At 48.9% G+C, this 18583-nt stretch overlaps 1 protein-coding gene across 1 annotated transcript; it reads left to right on the top strand.

The window, feature by feature from the left end:
- The first annotated feature begins 4309 nt into the window (after window positions 1-4309).
- Dnal4 (dynein axonemal light chain 4) lies at window positions 4310-18287 on the top strand. Its single transcript, XM_051189401.1, has 4 exons — window positions 4310-4351; window positions 14619-14826; window positions 16042-16125; window positions 17224-18287. Exons 2-4 carry the CDS (start codon window positions 14758-14760, stop codon window positions 17386-17388), a joined length of 318 nt encoding a protein of 105 aa, XP_051045358.1. The 5' UTR covers window positions 4310-4351; window positions 14619-14757; the 3' UTR covers window positions 17389-18287.
- Window positions 18288-18583: the final 296 nt, after the last annotated feature.

Here is an 18583-nt window from a genome sequence, read left to right as displayed (position 1 = left end):
GATGATAAAGTCAAGTCACTGAAAGCATCATATTTTGTTATGGAAGCAGTAGAAAAGTAATTAATGTACCAACTTATAATATGCTTGAACCAAAAGCCAGTCTGAATAAATCCAGAAAATCATACCAAGAATGAAAGTAGAGATTTGTAACAAAAGAGGAATAATTACAAAGGCTTGTAAAAGATGTAATACACTTTTTTATTTTTTTAGTCAGGCTCTTACTTTGTAGCCACTTCTGCCTACCTCTGCCTCCTAAGTGCTAGAATTAAAGGCATGCAGCACTCAGTGGCTTGATGCAAAACACTTTTAAATAGCCCTTAGATTTATTCTTGTTGCTATTGTTGAGACAAGGTCTCACTTTGCTAACTTTGAACCCTAGATTCTTCTGCCTCGGCCTCCCAAATGCCAAGTAAGATTTCGAACAGGAGAAACAATAGTTAGAGATTAGCTTGGCTTATATGATAGGATTTTGAGAGAGAGAGAGAGAGAGAGACTCAGATGGTTAATTTCAGTGAAGAGGGTATAAGGAAATGGATGTGATTCCTTGGAAAGTTTGTCACAGTTTTTTTTAAAACCAGCTCTGTTCCAGAAGAGGGGACAGGAGAGGAGACCTAGCTCTTTGCTCTCTCTCCTCCATAGCTAAGCACACACACGTGTGATTTCTTCCACAGGTTAAGTGCACAATATATGTGGTTTCTTCTTTGATCCAGTGGCAGGCCTAAGAGCTGAGACACCTCCCTACACCATCTGGCCTCCTGGGCCATGCATGAAAGGTCCTCAGAGCACCTGCTCCCTGTTGGGACCCTGACCTGGGGCTCACAGGAGAGGAAATCAAGCCATAGGACACACAGGAGGGATCAGCAACAGGAACTGGCACTGAGTGAGGTGGGAACATAAAGGACTTGTGTTGCCTAAGATCCCAATCCCAGGTGCTTATAGGCAGGAGAATAAAGAGCTGGGGGAGAACACGGGAGCTTGGGAGCAGAGACAAGTCAGCAAGGGGAGCCTTCAGCAGAGGGAGACTGAAGAGTTGGGTTCCCCCTGCTATGTACAGCTAGGGACACGAAGCAGGAGGAAGGTGAGCCCTGACTGCCAACTCGGGACAGACACTTGATCCCATGGGGCTCTGTGAGGTGAGGGGAGGCACTGCTAAACAGGGATGAAATTTGGGTTTGGGAAGGACCACACTGACTGGAATAGAGAATTACAGAAGAGCAGGGCTATAGATGGCTTGGGAAGGAAGTAGTTGGCTCCAAGTGCAATGCAGTGCAGGATGGGGCTGTGTGAGGAGACAGGACTCAGGGGTAGCTGACTAGTAGTCACTGGCTGGAAGTAGTCTATGGTTGAGAAAGTGTAAAAGTGACATCTTGATATTGGGGGATATTCAGTCACACTGTGAATCCCAAGTTTGCGTTTTCATTAATTAAATAAAATTAACTTTGGGTCAGGTTGAGTTAGCAACTACTTGACAGAAAGTAATCATGGAACATCAGAGGCCATCAAGGAGAGATAGAGATGCAGAAGTGGTAGGGTGGAGTTTGGAGTGTCAAGCTTTTTCTGGTTTTGCTAAGTGGAAGCACAGGTCTTTCTGAGATGCCAGCAAGGAGGGAAGGTTAGCTAATTGCAACCCAGCCTCTCTGAGCTAGCAGGTTTTTATCCCAGCCTTTGAATCTTAAGTCTTATAAACAGAATGATAGAGATTTAATTAAAGTTACCTTTAGCAGCAGCAGCAGGGCTGGTACCTGCGGGAACAGAATTCCTGCCAGGCTACATACAGCCTGAGTGGCCAGGTCACTGCTACAGAAACAGGCCAGTAACTATGCACTTACAATCTCTGGCTGACACAGCAGTAGATTAGGGTACAGCCAATGTGTCAAAGTTAAAACAACACTTTGGTGTCTGTGGAGGCAACTAAGTGGAGAGGGCAGCCATTTACCCAGAGGGAACATGGGGAGAGCAAGCTAGAGAGTCCACTCAGTCTGAGATATGCTACTTTGGAAAGCTTGTGGGCCGTCCTGATAGAGGTGGCCAGGATTCTGCTTAAGATATGGGCCAGGTGCACGATCTGGAAAGTAAAAGACAGGAGCAATCAGAATCTAGGAGGAGGGTAAAGGAACTATGGGTGTGGCTAAGAGCCCTGGGGACAGTCCCAAAAGATCACTTCTCAACATTCACACATTGGGAGCACTGCTCCCTGGAAGACTTTTCCAGGGCATATACCTCCCACGTACAATTCCAGTAAGTATTGGAACTCTGCTTGATGAGGAAGCACACAATTAGAGAGTGCTGATGTACTATTGGTTCTTGTTAGTTCTTGTTAGTAGCAGAGAGGAGGACTAGAAGCAGGTAAGGCTATAATCCTCAAGGCCTGCTCCCCAGCTGCCTGCCAGCTAGGTCTGGTGTCCCAAAGAATTCTACAAACAGTGCCACCAGCTGGAGATCAAGTGTGCAAAACATAAACCCACAGGTGACATTTCACATCCAAACCATAACAACTTGTCAGAAAAACAAAAACACATTCAAGTTAAGGAGCAAAGCAAGAGCCCAAGTTGGAAGCCAAATGAATTAAGAGATCTGGGGAACACAAGAGAGTGAGGTGCTCTCTTAGTCAGTGGCTCTCACTATTAGTGTGCAAAGGCAGCCTGTGAAAAACTCATGTCCCTGCCTCTCTCCATTGCAGGAGACCCTGGAGTCTGCATTGCAAACAGACCTACAGGTAGGTATTACTTCTGTGATGGAGAATTGTGTGAAGATTCTTGTGGTTGGTGCTGCCAGCAGGGAAGATGGGTCCCTGGGAAATAAAGATTAAGAAGGTCTATCAATTTCTGCTTCTCAGAAGGTCACTGGTAACCATGAGAGAGGAAGTTTCAGTGGCACTGTGGGAGTGGAAGCCAGATTGCAGTGGGCAGAAGAATGAATGGGAGGTGAGAAAGAGAAGATAGCAAACATGGACCCCTTTTGGGAGACAGAAGTGAGAGCATCATCCCCCTCAAAGGCTGCCCTTCATCTCCCTGGAGAAAGTTGGAAAAGAGGATTAAGAAAATTTGGAGGCTGAATAAGACTTTCCACAGACCCTTAGAACTTTTCAGGGAGACAAGCTGGGAGCTGGCACCAGCTAGGCTGAGTCTCAAACCAAACCCGGTATGTCTGCTCTCAGTCTACACACCCAGGTTAGGGTTAGTCCACTGTCCCAGCTCAGAACTTGTTACTGCCTTCCCAGAAACTCTCCAGCAACTACCGTGCTCTGTTCTCACCTCACACAGGGAGGCATTTATGTCTCAAACCCCTCCATCTATTACCCTCCTTATTACACTACATTGGCTCTGTACCAGGCCTCCTGGAGCCACTGGCTACTCCCCAGGTAACTAACATATTGTTCCACCCTCATTAGCCTTTGGGTCATCTTGGGCTCTGCCCACCTAGGTGCCACACTTAGAAGAGCCAGTACCCTGCCCAGCCTATGCTAAAAAAATGTGTGGAATAAAAGATTCCGTATTCATTTCTTCTAGTGCTCTCTTCCTGCTGGACTGTGGCTTCCCCAGAATCACCAGCATCTAGCCAGGGTTGAGCCTCCTATAGATGCCAGGAAGCCAGGAAGCTAGTGGAGCTTCACTAAAGAATACACGTTAAGCATAGAGAAAATGTTTAAATTATGGGGTATCCACTCTTCTTCCTCTTCACTTTCCCCTCACCCAACTGCACTAACACTCTGTATCTGATGGTACAGGTGTCTCCCAGTCTCTAGAGCAAGGCGACTCTGGAGGATGTGTGCAAAGGAAAGAGGACTCGGGTTCCTTCTCCGGGGTTATTCCTTGATTCTCTCCTTCAATCTCTCAAATTCTACACATCAATTCAGATGGGATTACGGATGCTGCTTGAAACTACTGCGTTGAGAATCAGTGAGACAATCCCTGTAAAACCAATACATAAATTCTGGTTGTTATCAGATTCTTGAGGTCCTGGTAAAATAGAAGATCAGCGTCACAATACCAATAAACTGCATTTCTCATTTCCAATGACGAAAACTCACAGGGCAATACAACTTTCCGAAGTTTGTTTCTCTCCAAAGACTACTTCAGCCTATCCGCAGACGCTCCCGGCATACTGGCATACTTAAAGACTACTATAAGCGAAGCCCCGCCTCCCCCGTCTCTAGGCCACGCCCCTCTGTAAGCGCCGACCTCGTAGGTCCCTCCGGAATTAATTGGCACTTCTCTACACCAATAATAAGTGAAATTGCTGTAACGTCCGGTGAGGGGGCGGGACTTCCGTGCTGGTTGCTAAGACACTCTGGCTCGCTCCTTGACAACCTTGGTGGCAGCGGCCTCAGCTCCGGCCCCCGCGGGAGCAGGTGAGGCCGCCGGAGTGCGGCGGGCAGCATGTCGGAGTGGGTTGGCCCGGAGGGAGGACGGGAGGACGCGCGGGGCGGCCAAGGCCTGGCCCAGCGCGAGGCCCCACCTTGATCCCCAGCCCGCGCGGTTCCCGGCCCAGGACCTCCCCTTGTTCCACGTAGAGGACCGCGGAGCTAGACAGTGACATTGTGACCTACCCCCACCGTGCAGGCCGCTCCTCCTCACCCACCCTGGGCCCTGTCTAGCTCCGTGCTCTCATATCCTCCCTGTTCTGACTCCCGCAGCGCCTTGTCTCCGCGCCACCCCGATGCTGTTTGGTGGTCCCAAACGCCTCGTCTCAAACCACTTGGTTTGGAAATTTGGCGACGTCCTGGGACTCTGAGCTGATTGAGAGTGGCATTTAGTTTCCTCATCGACAAAGGCGAAATTGGGTTGAACGGTTTCAAAGGCCTTTTGGACTCGGACGTCCTAGGATGTTGTTCTTGGACTCAACTGTCAGTTCCCCGGAGGATGTGTTCTCCCTTCTTCCCTCCTTTTATGTAATGCAAACCTAGGTTGGATTCCCACGTGTAAGAATCCTGGCAAGTTACCTGAGATCTCCTTTGGCAATTGAAGTACAAAGGGCCGAGTCCAGCGTAGATTCAGTACCTGCTAGCTTTCTTTTTTTTCTGTGTGTATTATGTTTCTGTGTGTACAGGTTCATGTGGAGGCCAGAGGTCAACATTTAGTGTCTTAATCACTTCCCACCTTATATTTTCTTTTTCTTTTCTTTTTGTTTGTTTTTGAGACGGTTTTTCTCTGTGTAACAGCTCTGGCTGTCCTGGAACTTGCTCTGTTCACCAGGCTGGCCTCGAACTCACAGAGATCCACCTGTCTGCGCCTCCTCAGTGCTGGGATTAAAGGTGTGTACCACCACTGCAGGAGCTCACTATTGGGCTAGATGGTCAATGATCTCCAAGGATCCTTCTAGCTGCCTCTCCAATGCTGGGATCGTAGGCATGGCTGCCACACCCAGCTTTTACACGGGTACTGGGGAGAGAACTCAGGCCTTCATGATGGTGTAGCAAGCACTTTATAAGCTGACCCATCTCCCCAACCTACTAATTTCCTTTCTTTGCCTCTTACTGCCTCACATTTTCCCTCCTAGGAGGAACCCAGCGATTTTCTACTAACTGCAGATGAACCTTACACCTGCTCTCGGCTTTGATCTTTTCTCTGTACTTTGTGGTTAGGGATCCATGACAGAGGATGAGAAAACTGGAAGAAGTTGATACGGTAATGTGAGAGTTGGACTCATAGCTTCCCTTTTCCATCCATCCATGATTCCGTCATCTCATACTCCCAATGAGATGCCTCCATTTGCATTTTGCCAGCTGCTAAAATCAAACTGGCCTGCGTCTCTACCTGCCTATCTGTTGTACCTGGCTTCTCCACGCTCTGCCTGGCCCATTCCACTGAGGACTGAGTTATTAAATTGTCTTGATTTTGTCTCCACTGGGATATCACCTCCTTTCCATTCCTGAGGCTACCATCCTGGTCTAGGCCTTTAATACCTGTCATAGGGGTTATTGCTGTAGCTTTTTAACTTCTGTCCCTATCAACCCAAGTCACCAAACCACTGTGCTGCCAGCCTCAAGAATGCTCCAAGAAGCTAGGCACAGTGGTGCATGCTTGCAATCCTAGTTCTTGGGAGATATTACCTGCAGTTGCTTAGTGAGTTCAAGGCTATCCTGCGTTATGTGAAAGCCTATCTCAAAAAACAAAATCCTCACTTTTTATGCCTGGGTTTTAGAGCCCTTTACACTTTCTCAACCCATTCTCAGCTCTTTTTCTCCCTTCTCAACTGTGTTCTGCCACCAGTTGAACTTTCTCTTGAAACCACTACATTGCTGCTCTGTGTAGAGGGTCTCCTCCCATTCCCCACTTGGCTGGATTCTCACCAGTGCTGACTCCTATGCTACCCTTCACTCTGAGCTTGTCTTAACACCCTCCCATCTGCCTCCCAGTTATCTTTCATATCTTTCTAGCATGGATCATGACTCCTGGGTCAGGTGCTGCTTCTTGCTTAGTTATAGTAGAGCTGTCAAAAGCACAGGCTTGAAGGCATGTGTACTTGGGGTGGGATCTGTCCCATGTTTCTCAGCTGGATGGAAAGCCACGTTGCTTTACTCAGGTCATGTGTTCATCAGTAACAGGGAATAGTGTCTGTCTGACAGTTTGGGGGGCCTGGTATATTTTTGAATGTATGTAGAATTCCTCTCCTGGTCTCTGAGTGAAGATCAGTATTAAGTAAACATGTTTTTCAAATTTTTTTTGTGTGTGTATACATGTTCATGTTTAGGAGTAACTGTACATGCATATGGAGGCCAGAGTATTTTTCTCAGTCACACCCCAGCTTATTTATTCTATTTTTTTTTTTTTTTATAGAGTCTCTCTTCAGACCTATAGCTCACTTATTGGCTACTTGCTGGCCAATAAGCCCAGGATTCTCCTGTCCCTGCCTCTCCAGCACCAGGTTTACAGGCGCATAGCATAGCATCCAGCCACCTCTGGGAGTGTGCACTAATGTGTGAGAGAACAAGAGAGTGTGAGCAAGCGCAAGCACCCCCAGTGTGCATGTGGAAATCAAAGGGAAACTTTTGGGAGCTGTCTCTCTCCTTCCACATGGGTTTTGGGGATTGAACTCAGGTTATCAGGCTTGCAAAGCAAGCACTTTTATCCTCAGAGCCATCTTTCCAGCTCTGCACCCAGCTTTTTCTGTGGGTGCTGGGAGTCTGAACTCAAGTTCTCATGCTTGTGCAGCAGACCAAGCTGAGCCATCCCAGCTCCAGTGTTTAGTATTATTGGATGGTTTTGAGTGGACTTCTCTCCTCCCAAGAGGCAATTGAAATATAATTTAATTACATTTTGGATATCTTTTGGACTTCTGCCATGTGCCTGACATTGGACTGCTCATTATGGGACAGTAAAAGAGACTGAAGTCCCTGAGCTCCAGGGTGTCTGGATTCACAACACATGGTGAAGTCATGATCACTTGTAAGGTGTGACTGCTGATTAGCTATTGTCGGTGGTTTCCTAGGAAATAAATCAGTGCTTTATTCAAGCCTATGATAATGTCACGTTTAATTCCTTATGTTCAAATGTGTTCTGCTGAGTGTGGGCAGGAGCCTGTGTAACCCATGCTGTAGGCAGCTGCTCTTAGGCTGAGCCCATGGCTACCACGGTTATGACTTTTTATCACTTATCGCTTAATGAAAATGTTTGGTATCTCATCCAAATTTGGATATGTCTGTGGGGGTGTGCTGTGTGAATCACTGTCGTTTAGTACGAGGTGTTGGACGAGGAAAATGTTGAGTTGCCCAGCTCAACGATTCAACAGATGTCTCTTCTAATTCCACTTCTCCCTCCCCTTCCTTCCCTTCTCTTCCTCCTCCCTCTCCGTGATCAAATCATAAAGAAGTTAAAACCAAACGAGACAGCTTGTGTATGTGTAGAAAGGTAACTTTTTTGTTTGATTTTTGTGTTTAGGGACAGGATTTCTCTGTGAAACAGTTCTAGCTGTCCTGAAACTCACTCTGTAGGCCAGGCTGGCCTCCAACTCACAGAGATCCTCCTGTCTCTGCCTCCTGAGTGCTGGGATTAAAGGTGTCACCACCCTCACCCCCACCCCTCCCACCCTCCACCCCCACCCCACCCCCACCCCTCCCACCTCACCCCCCCACCCCATCTCTCCCACCCCCTCCCACCTCACCCTCCCACCCCCACCCCTCCCACCTCACCCTCCCACCCCCCCCACCCCATCTCTCCCACCCTCTCCCACCCCACCCCCACCCCTCCCACCTCACCCCCCCACCCCATCTCTCCCACCCCCTCCCACCTCACCCTCCCACCCCCCACCCCATCTCTCCCACCCCCTCCCACCCCACCCCCCACCCCTCCCACCTCACCCCCCCACCCCATCTCTCCCACCCCCCCCACCTCACCCTCCCACCCCCCACCCCATCTCTCCCACCCCCTCCCACCCCACCCCCTCCCACCCCACCCCCTCCCACCCCACCCCAGTGAAAGGTAACTTTTTAAGGACTGCAGTTATCCCACCCCTCCTTACTGTCAGCCTGCCCTTTGTTTTCAGCAGATGATGACCTGCTGGCCTCCCTCACTCCTTCCTTCTTTTTTCCTTGAAAGAAAGACAGGGTCTCATGCCAGCCAGCAGTGGTAGTGGTGGCAGTGCTCGCCTTTAATCGCAGAAAGCAGAGGCAGTTAAATCGCTGAGTTCAAGGCCAGCCTGGTCTACAGAGTGAGTTCCAGGACAGCCAGCGCTACACAGAGAAGCCCTGTCTTAGAAAGGACAAGGGTGGTGGGGAGCGAGGGGAGACAGGGCCTCACTCTGTTGCCTTGTTTGGCCTGAAACCCATTATGTAGGTCAGGTTGGCTTCTGAGTGCTGGGATTATAGGCATGTGCCACCACACCCAACTAGATGATGGATTTCTGATGCCCTTACAGTAAAATTGGAGAATGGCAGCTGTGGGTTTGCTTTTCACCCCTGCCTGACCTGGATAACCCAGGCCTTCAGATGTAGGCAGAAGTTTCTGTCCTATAAGCTGTTCCCAAGTAACCACACAGAGGCTTAATATTAATTATAAATGATCGTCCAACAGCTCAGGCTTGTTATTAGCTAACTCTTACATTTTCAATGAACCCATACTTTGCCACATGGCTTGGTACCTTTTCTCAGTATGGCATGTCCATCTTGCTTCTCTGCATCTGTTCACTACCCCTCTGACTCTGCCCTTCTTCTTTCTAGCATTCTTTGTTTAGCTATCCCCCTACCCCCCTAACCTTATCTTGTCCAGCTTCTTCTTATTTGGTTTTTTGAGACAGGGTTTCTCTGTGGCTTTGGAGGCTGTCCTGGAACTAGTTCTTGTAGACCAGGCTGGTCTTGGACTCACAGAGATCCACCTACCTCTGCCTCCCTAGTGCTGGGACTAAAGGTGTGCACCACCACCACCTGGCCTGCAGTTAGCTTCTTTATTAAACCAATCACAGTAACATATATTCACAGTGTAAAGGAAAATATTCCACATTTGGAGATCCAGTTATCATCTGATCTAACTGCTGGTGTTCCTGGACCCTTATCCTCACCTTGTCAGCTTTGTTATCATTTGTTTGCTAGTGGCAGAGAGTGGACACGTCAGAAAAAAACAGTGATGTGATTGATGACCAAAGTACACAGTGCATGTCCCTGGTGTGGGTATGTGGGTGGCATGGAGGAACCTCATTTTTACAAAATAGAGCTACTGTAGATATTTGTTAATCTTGGTTGCCAGCAAGTTAAAGCATGTGTTGCTTTAATGTGTCACATTTTCTCATAATGTTGATCATCAAATTAATGATCTGCATAAAGAGATAAACAAAATCTCAAAAATCTCAAGTGACCTTTGATTGGCCATCATAGTTAAGATGGTTTCCCCCTTTCCTTAGTACTCTGTTAGCTATTCTAAAAATTCTCTTATGCTTGCCATAATAGACTAGCCATGCTGGCAAGGCATTCAACTTTGGCCTCTATTACAAACACAATTTTCTCCTTAAAAGCTAAAACAGGGGACTGGAACATGGCTCAGAGGTTAAGAGCACTGACTGCTCTTCCAGAGGACACAGGTTCAATTCCTGGTCCTCATGGAAGGCACATGGCAGCTCACAACTGTCTGTAACTCCAGTATCCATCACCCCCACACAGACATGCATGCAGGTAAAACACCAATGCATAAATAAAATAAATTATTTTTAAAAACTAAAGAAAAAAAAAAAAAGGTGATGTAGGAGGCACAGAGGTCTTTGTGCTCCCAGATAAGCACAAGGGGAACCTGAGATGTTAAACACACAAGGTTGCTTCTTCAAAGTCGTATTGAACCAAACTACTTTCTTGCCTCCTGTAATCATTACTCGGCTGGCCATGATGGTCACAGAGACCCCCCCGAATGGATAGAAGCAGGAAGCAGGCACAGATAGGTGGCTGAGCTACAAGATGCAATATTGAAGTTAGTTTTTTTCCAAGGAAAAAAGCACGATAAAATCACGAGGATGGATCTGGGCTCAGATCCTGGCTCTACAACTCTTGGGCCAGCTACCAAACCCCCCTGAGTGCTGGGTGCCTGATTCTTCCCCTCCCCTAGGGTCCTCCTAAGAGTTGAAAGCCAGTTAGTTCACTGGGGAGCTCTTGTAGTGTTGAAATGAAGCAATGAATATGAAGGTGAAGGTAGAATGTAGCCATGCCACTGTAACCATTAGCCCAACCCAGGTTTTACTGATGTCTTCATGACTCTTTCCCTCCAGTGCTAGAGCTGAGGCTGACTTGAAATAGGAATGGGGAAGTGACAGTGTGCTTGCCTAAATTCTTAATATATGATTGGCTCCTATGAAGAAAGACGGTGAAGTTCCTCTTCCTGACACCCCAGAAATAGGTGCTGATCCTTACTGTGAGGAAAAGCCTGCTCAGCCCACTTCCAGATTCAAAGTCGAGGCTTAGGGGCAGGAGTACTTGCCAGCATCAGAACAGATGATAATTCAGACCCACCTGCCCGTCTTTAGATACATCATGACACACTCTAAAGGGGTCCTGTAGTCTTTTGGTTATGTAGTAGGTTAGAAGCCTAAGGGCCAAGAATGTTCCAAATGTTAAGTGTCAGCATATAAGCACATGAACACACACACACACAGGTGCAAGTATGCATGTACGCTCCTGCACACACATAACATGCATGTGCACATATGCATATATATATATACATACACACATGCATATACACAGTTTGTAGATGCTTTTGGCTTTACTTCCCAGAGGTCATATATTTTCCCCAAACCTCTCACACACTCTAACACTCTTAAAGATTCTCCTCAAATACTCCAGAAGCAAAGTAACAAACGGTGACTTAAGGTCAGTGTCACAAGGAACAAGGACCTTCCAGACAGGCACACTGTCTTTGACAAGGCAATGGGCAGCCCTGTGTGTACCTCTTGGATGAGGCTATGCAGAGCACTAAAGGCATCCCAGAGGGAAAGCAAATTCATGCTGGCTTCAGGTACCACCAAGAGCCAGATGGCATTGGGTTAAAGTTAGCTTCCCTGACTGTGGTACACTTACATTATTAAAAAGTGTGGTCTGGTCTGATAGAGCCTCTCTCAGGCACGTGCTCATTCACATGGGAGATTGATAATGTTATTAAAGCCCCAGTTGTGCTATTTTAGGTAGCATCTGTTCAGCAGGGTGAGCTAAATGTGGCTGAATGACTGGAGCTGCACCAGAATGGTACAGGACCATAAAATTGTCTTCTCTTTCTGTGTGGACACCCACCATCTCTAACAGTTCCTCATCCTCTGTAAGTCTTACCTGTTTGGGGTTGCCAGGAGTATATGCAGTGATTAGGGAAGCTATTGGGTTCATGAATCATGGTCCATAGCATATTTGGTTGAATAATGATGGCTCAATCCTGGCTGGAGGGATGATAGTCCAGAGCATCAAGAACTACAGGGCATTGGTGATTCACACCACTCAGACAATAGCACTTATGTCAGCCTGCCAAGAACCAGAGCGCAATCTCCGAGAAGAAGCCCTGGCCTGGCTGTGGCCCCTTGTTCATGGCTCCAAAGCCAAGGAAGGAGGCAAAACTCTGTTCTCTTACAGAACTGGCATCTAGACCTTAATGTTTCATTGGCTTGTTGACATATATCCATCTTACAGCTCTAGGGATCAAACTCAAGGCCTTATACCAGCTAAGCAAGCATTTTTTCACCCAGACACACCTGTAGCCCCTAGACATAAATGTTCTTGACTTGGCATCCTCTGCTCTGTGCTGCTGCTCCCTGGACTTTTTCACTTTTTTCCTGAAGAGTGGACTCTGGTAGCACCGGTGAAGTCCTGTGACCTCCCTCAGATTCTGTTTTAAGGCTAATATAGATAGGATTGCCTTGAGGTTGGTATGCACTATGGGTTCTGTATTCCTTCCTGTCCCCTGCCTGGAAGCCTTTCTTAGCTCTGAGGATGAATCAATTTGAGTTGAAACACTTAAGTGGAAGATGCTGAGCAGCTGCTTCCACACTTCAAGTCGTTCCCACTTGGGTTTCTTAAAGGTAAACAAAGTGGAAAGCCCTGGCAACCCCCTACCATACCGCCTTGATGAAGGTGGCTGAGGAGGCAATAACATGGTGTTGCTAAAGCTAGGTGCGTAGGTGGGAGACAGCTTTAGCACTATTGAGCAGAGATGAATGGCCCTTTGGATTTTGTGGAACAAGAAACCTGACCAGAAAGTGCAGTGAGATTGTGCTTGGTAAACAGCCAGTGCATATGTAGAGACAAACAAAACCTGCTAAAACCCAAGTTGTACAAATGCCCAGAGTTAGAAGATAAGTGGACCCATCTGTCCCCTGGGAAGTCAGAAAACACCAGTGTCGTGGAATGGTGGAGTCTATGCCAAGCTTGGAGTCTTGCTTGAGGATGCCCACTAATGGTGTGGCATTGAGGGTGGCTGCAGCATCGGAAAGGGTATGAATTAGGAGCATAGTGCAGCCTGGAAAGAGTACCCAGAAAGCTCAGTGCTCAACCAAGCCAGATCACAATCACCCTAGGACCACTGGGAAGGGAGGTGGAGCACTCCCATCACTGCCATCTGATCCACACTTGTGGTCACATGTGCAGCAAGGGCCCATGTGTGTGCAGGAAGTGAGTGAGTGGCTCTGGGGCAATAGCTCTCCTCACTCCTAAGCTGAGTGACCTCAGGCTAGAGGTAGCAGCTTCCTGCCTCCACTCCCAGGCTCTAGCTTCTGCTGTCATCACCATGGAGTTCTGCATAAAGACTAAGTGCTGGGAATGGGGGCTGGTGCATGGCAGTTAATCCCGTCAGCCAGGCACAGTAGCCTGTGCCTTTATTCCCAGCTATTTGCAGACTGAAGCAGGAGGGTCATTTGAGTCCAGAAGTTCCAAACCAGCCTGAAAAACACTGTCTCAAAATATATATATATACCTCTTGGTTACTATGCTGACAATCTTGGAGTTCAATAGCCATGTAGTGAAATTAAATTTATTACAGATTTAAGAAATGTGGCTGAGCCAGACAATGGTGGCACACATCTTTAGTCCCAGCACTCAGGAGGCAGAAGCAGGCTGATCTCTGAGTTCGAGGCCATCCTGGTCTACAAAATGAGTCCCAGGACCACCAAACCTGTTACACAAAGAAACTCTGTGTTGAAAAACAAACCATGCAACAACAAAAACTACTACTTTGGTGTGCAGCCTCATTTGTCTGTATAAATTGCTAGAAAAGTTCATCATCACAGTGGTTTGTATCCATGCATGTCAGTACCTTTGAGAGGGGAAGCCCTTTGATTTTATCCTAGGATACATGAAACTGGGATGCAGAAGTATCCTGACTTGTGCAGGACTGGTGATCGTTTAGGCTGTGGTCCATCTGTTTGTGAAAAGCTCTGCCTATCATTAGATGTCTGATCTGGTGGGAAAGGGCTTGTGTCTCAAACAAAACAGAACAAACAAAAAACAAAAAAAATGCTAGACCTACCATATCCTCATTGAGTCCCCCTGTGAACCAGAGGAAGGGGAGACAGCCACTGACTAATGATACCCACATGCCTGGCACTGTGTGCTGCTCTGCATGCCTTGTCTCATTGACTTTTGACTTCCCTGTCATGGGAGTGGCCCCAATCACTAATGAGAACTCCTTTGCCCTGGGATGTGCTGCTGGTCATAGGCTGAACTGGTAACAGTACATACACCTTCCAGCTCCTGGACCAGATAGACAGGACCTGGTGGCTCTGGGGAGATCAGGCAGGGACCATCAAGGCACCCAGTGTGCCAAGAAAGCCATTATACAACACTGTTCTATCCTGCAGAGCAGGGTCTTGCAGAAGGGACCCTTCCCCTGGTGACAGACCCAAATTGTCCGTGGTCATCTATGCATTTGGCTTCCTTAGTACCAGACAGGCTGCCATTGACACTCAGAAACTGTCCTTGCTAATTGGTTGCTCTCACTCAATCCCTGGCCTGGCTCACAGTCAGTATCTGTCTTGACAATAACAGTGTGTTCTTGCAGCATCTTGGGTTGACTCACCCTCCATCTGCAGACTTGCTGGCCATTTGGGAAACAAGGCAGAGGCGTTGAGATGGGGAGGTGTCAGATTGTCACTGAGACATTTCTAATTTGTGATGTGTGGTTTTGAAGCCAATTCTTTCCTCCTGCTTTTCCTGTTCTTTGCAGCACCCCTTGGGGAAAGACATTTTCTGCTCCTGCCAAGTTGGCAAGGCCTGCTTCCCAAGCCTCCTGATCAGTGTGACTGCTGGGCCCAGGGCCTCCTGAAAGTTCCACTCTCTCCTCCTGAGGGCACACTGGGAAGATCATGGGTGAGACAGAAGGGAAGAAAGAGGAGGCTGACTATAAGCGACTGCAGACCTTCCCCCTGGTCAGGGTAAGCCTGGGGAGGGAGAAAGGTGGCCTCTAGGCCCCACAGCCTGCAGGTGAGTAGAGCTTGCTGTGAGAAGAAAAGGACTCTGATGGCTCCAACCCCAACATCTAACAATCAGTGATTCATTCTTTCATCCATTCATTCATTCACCAAGTGATGTTCAGGCCACCTGCTCTATGCCAAGCATGGTCTAGGCGCTGTGAAAATGGTGGCAAACAACACAGATGATGGTCTGGCTTGTGTACAAGGACACAATGGCAGGCAATAAGAGCTATAAAGAACTGAGCTGGAAGAAGTCAGTCAGGTCAGGATCTGCCCCTCAAAGAAGCAGCAGGCACAGGGGACTGAATGGGACAAGCTTGACATCATCAACAGGGCTGGCTTGAGCCCTTGAGGAGTGGCAGGTGTGAGGGTCAGAGTGATAATGGAGTTAGTCATGAAGGCCTGGCTGGCAGCCTGTGAGGAACATGGCTCGAAGGCCCAAGGAGCAGTGATGGGGCAGAAGTTGTTGGTGCCATTGTTCCATGTTGTTAGAAAATCACTCTTGCTGTAGTTAGGAGAGTGTACTCAGAGGAAGTGCTAAGACTGCCAGGTTGACCCTGCCAGGCTGTTCATTGGGGTGGATCTGGATGCCAGGGGAAGAAAGCCAAGGATGGCCAGAGTCAAGAAGTCTGTGTTCCCAAGAAAGTGAAACTGGAAGCAGAGCAGGTTTGATGGGACAAGAGATTCTTGAGACAACCGAGTCTAGAGCCCAAGGAGGGCATAAAGAAGTGGAACCCTCCCCTTGGAAGACACAGCTGTGTGGAAGGACTTGGCTGCAGAGGGCGAGGATGAAGACAGTCCCTGGCCTCCATATGGGAGGAGGAGGAAGCTGGCAAACTGCCCGAGAAAGGAGCCAAAGAACAGGAGGGAGTGGGGCCTCCTGGACTGGCCAGGCTCTGAAGGAGAGCCCACTTCTTGTGCTGGGGCTCCCTCCCACACATGCTTCTTGGTGGGAACATGGACACTTGCACAGGGCCATGGGCCCCAGAGCATTAGCTCATCGCCATTATACTCTGCCTCAGCTGTAGGCCCTAGTCAGGGACAAGTCACTGGCCCAGGACTGGGCCAGGGAAGCCACCTAGTATCCATGCCTTAAGCTTAAGACCAAGAGGCTGTCCAGGAAGCTTAGGTCACAGGCTAAGCCTCTCTCTGTTTGTCACCCTGCTCTGTCTCTAGCATTCGGACATGCCAGAGGAGATGCGAGTGGAGACCATGGAGCTTTGTGTCACAGCCTGTGAGAAGTTCTCCAACAACAATGAGGTATTGCCATCAGTACAGACGGCCCCTCGTGCCTCTGGTGACCCTGTGTGTGATAGGGTGGCTCCAGAACCATGTGGCCAGTTCCAGAATCCTGCCAGGACAAAGCTAGAGTCTTGCTTGGGAGTGGTCACTGTTCTGAAAGGCCAGTGAGAGAAGAGGTTGGTTTTAGCAAGGTTACCAAGGGCCACACCCTGCCCCAGAGGGAGGGTAGCCATCAGGATCTTCATACCACCACCTGCACCCCCAAACTCAAGTGGGCTGTTGGCTAAGGCATCTAACTGGCCTCCATCCCAGCTATGAGCAGAGGCTGCCAGGCATTCATTCATGAAGTCATCCATCCATTCAGAAAGGGTGGAGTCCCGGTGTTGCTCCAGGTTTTGGAATATGGCCACAGATATCAGCCCAGCAGTGCCATTCATGAGGCTGTAGTGAGAAAGAGGGTGGTGGTGTGGCCATATCCCGTCTACAATCCTTCCTCACTGTGTTCTCAAGACAAGCCGTTTCTCAGCTCTGAACTCAGAGCTCTAGTCTGTAGGCCTCTAGTCACTAGGAGTGATGTGATGGTGCCTCTTTCCTGAACCACTGAGGTGATGGGGACATGGTGCTTAGAGTCCCTAAACCTTTTCATGGTGAAGGAAGCTTTGGAAATAGCCTATGTGGGAAGTGGAATGCCATTGCTATGCCTGGGGTCTTTCTGGGACCTGTTAAACTCATTGGTGACAAGCTTCCTCCAGAACTCCCTCGGCCCTCACCCTGAGCATCCCCAATCAGTCATCCCTCTGGTCCCCACAGCAGCCTTGCGCGCCATTTTTCTGGTTCACAGCTGAGGATGCTGGTCTGGAACCCAGAGTAATACAGACAGCCCTCAGCCCAAGCTTCTCAAGCCTCCATCTCTTCCTGAAGAGGTGTCCAGTGCTTTAACCATGGCATAACCCTGCAGAAGGTGCTGTGTAGAACCATCTGTGGTGATCTTGCAGGCACTGGAGGCAGGCTGGGGCAGCAGCCATTTTCTGCCTAACGCTCAGGCCAGGCTTCTTCCTGGTGTGGGGACTGGTTTTTATCTGTCACTGCCCCTGATTGGCACCTTCTCCCTTCCAGAGTGCTGCAAAGATGATCAAAGAGACAATGGACAAGAAGTTTGGCTCTTCCTGGCATGTGGTGATCGGCGAGGGCTTTGGTTTCGAGATCACCCATGAGGTGAAGAACCTCCTCTACCTGTACTTCGGGGGAACCCTGGCCGTGTGTGTGTGGAAGTGCTCCTGACACCATCCCCCTGCTCTCCCGCCTCTCCTCTGGGCTGGGGAGCAGCCCTGGGCAGAGCCTGGCCCCTACAAAGAGAACTCAGAGTCTTTTCTTTTGTCCTTGTGTACCAGTTTCCTGAGCCACACCCAGCATTTGAATTTAGTGACATCTCCACTCCCGGGCTCTCCACTGTCTCCCCTGAGTCCTGAGCTGTGGACAGGCATCTCTGCGTGCATTGAGGGGTGGGATCATGTGACAGGTGAAGGGGGTGAGGCCATGGGACTCTTCTCCTTGGAATGGACTGGTCCCACCTTTCATCCCAGGAGCCCTAGCAGTCCGAAAGACTGCTAGGATATATCTCTTGTCCTTGTCATTAGTGGCTTTGTGGATGCAGCCCAAGAAGAGGCCTCTCCTCTCATGAGACCCAGGACACTTCTCTCCTTGTCATTGGGAAGGGGTTCCCTCTCCCCTTCCCCAGCCAACCCAGGGCTGAACAGACCATCCTTTCTTACTGGACCAGCAGTTCACAGCCCTGGCTTTGGTGTAAGAATCACACAGTCTTCCTGTCCCTTTCTCCCAGCCTGGGCCATACAAACCTTTCATATCACCTCCATCAGGTCAGCTGCATGGCTGAGAGCTAGGGCTATGGTGTAGAGCGAGTTCTCAAGATGTTGCTGAACTCCGGTGAGGCCTAGGCCAGGAATACTCTCACCGTGAGGCCCCATTAGCAGGGAAACCTGGCCTGCCAGGGACTTCATCAGGGACCGCATGCTATTTGTACTTCTTACCTTGCTGGCTTTTCTAGATTCTTTTTGAGTGTGGGAAGAAGGGTTTTAGTAGAAGGGTGAATCATATTTTACACAGCGGTCTTATTTATATAAATGTCTTGGTTTTTACAATTAAAATGACTAAAAACTAAACTTAGTCTATGGTGTATTGAAGTTTCCTGGAACAAAAACTCTGTTCTGCCCTGCTGGGCCTGCCTGTCCAATTGTAGATTTCCATTGGTTCTCTTAAACAATGATGCCACAAAGAGCAGACTCCAGGGAGGGGTGAGTGTGCTTGTGCCTGTGTGCTCCTGCACAGGCCTGGAGAAGTGTCACCAAAGCCATCTGGGCAGGTGGGAGGAGCAGGAACTATCCCTCCTGGACTGCCCAGAGAGATGGGCAACCCTGTGCAATGGACTGGAAGGGGTGACCAGGTGGGGTGGTGCAGG

Source organism: Phodopus roborovskii, unplaced genomic scaffold, assembly GCF_943737965.1.
Source record: "Phodopus roborovskii unplaced genomic scaffold, PHOROB, whole genome shotgun sequence".
Taxonomy (NCBI): Eukaryota; Metazoa; Chordata; class Mammalia; order Rodentia; family Cricetidae; genus Phodopus; species Phodopus roborovskii.
The sequence above is the reverse complement of the archived record's forward strand: the minus strand, read 5'-3'. Positions and strand labels throughout refer to the sequence as shown.

Bases quoted from the DNA above. Each gene is read 5' to 3' on its own strand.
- Dnal4 (XM_051189401.1), top strand. From the start codon at position 14,758: ATGGGTGAGACAGAAGGGAAGAAAGAGGAGGCTGACTATAAGCGACTG. The intron at 14,827-16,041 runs GTAAGCCTGGGG...CTCTGTCTCTAG, and splicing joins AGACCTTCCCCCTGGTCAGG to CATTCGGACATGCCAGAGGA. The intron at 16,126-17,223 runs GTATTGCCATCA...TCTCCCTTCCAG, and splicing joins AGTTCTCCAACAACAATGAG to AGTGCTGCAAAGATGATCAA.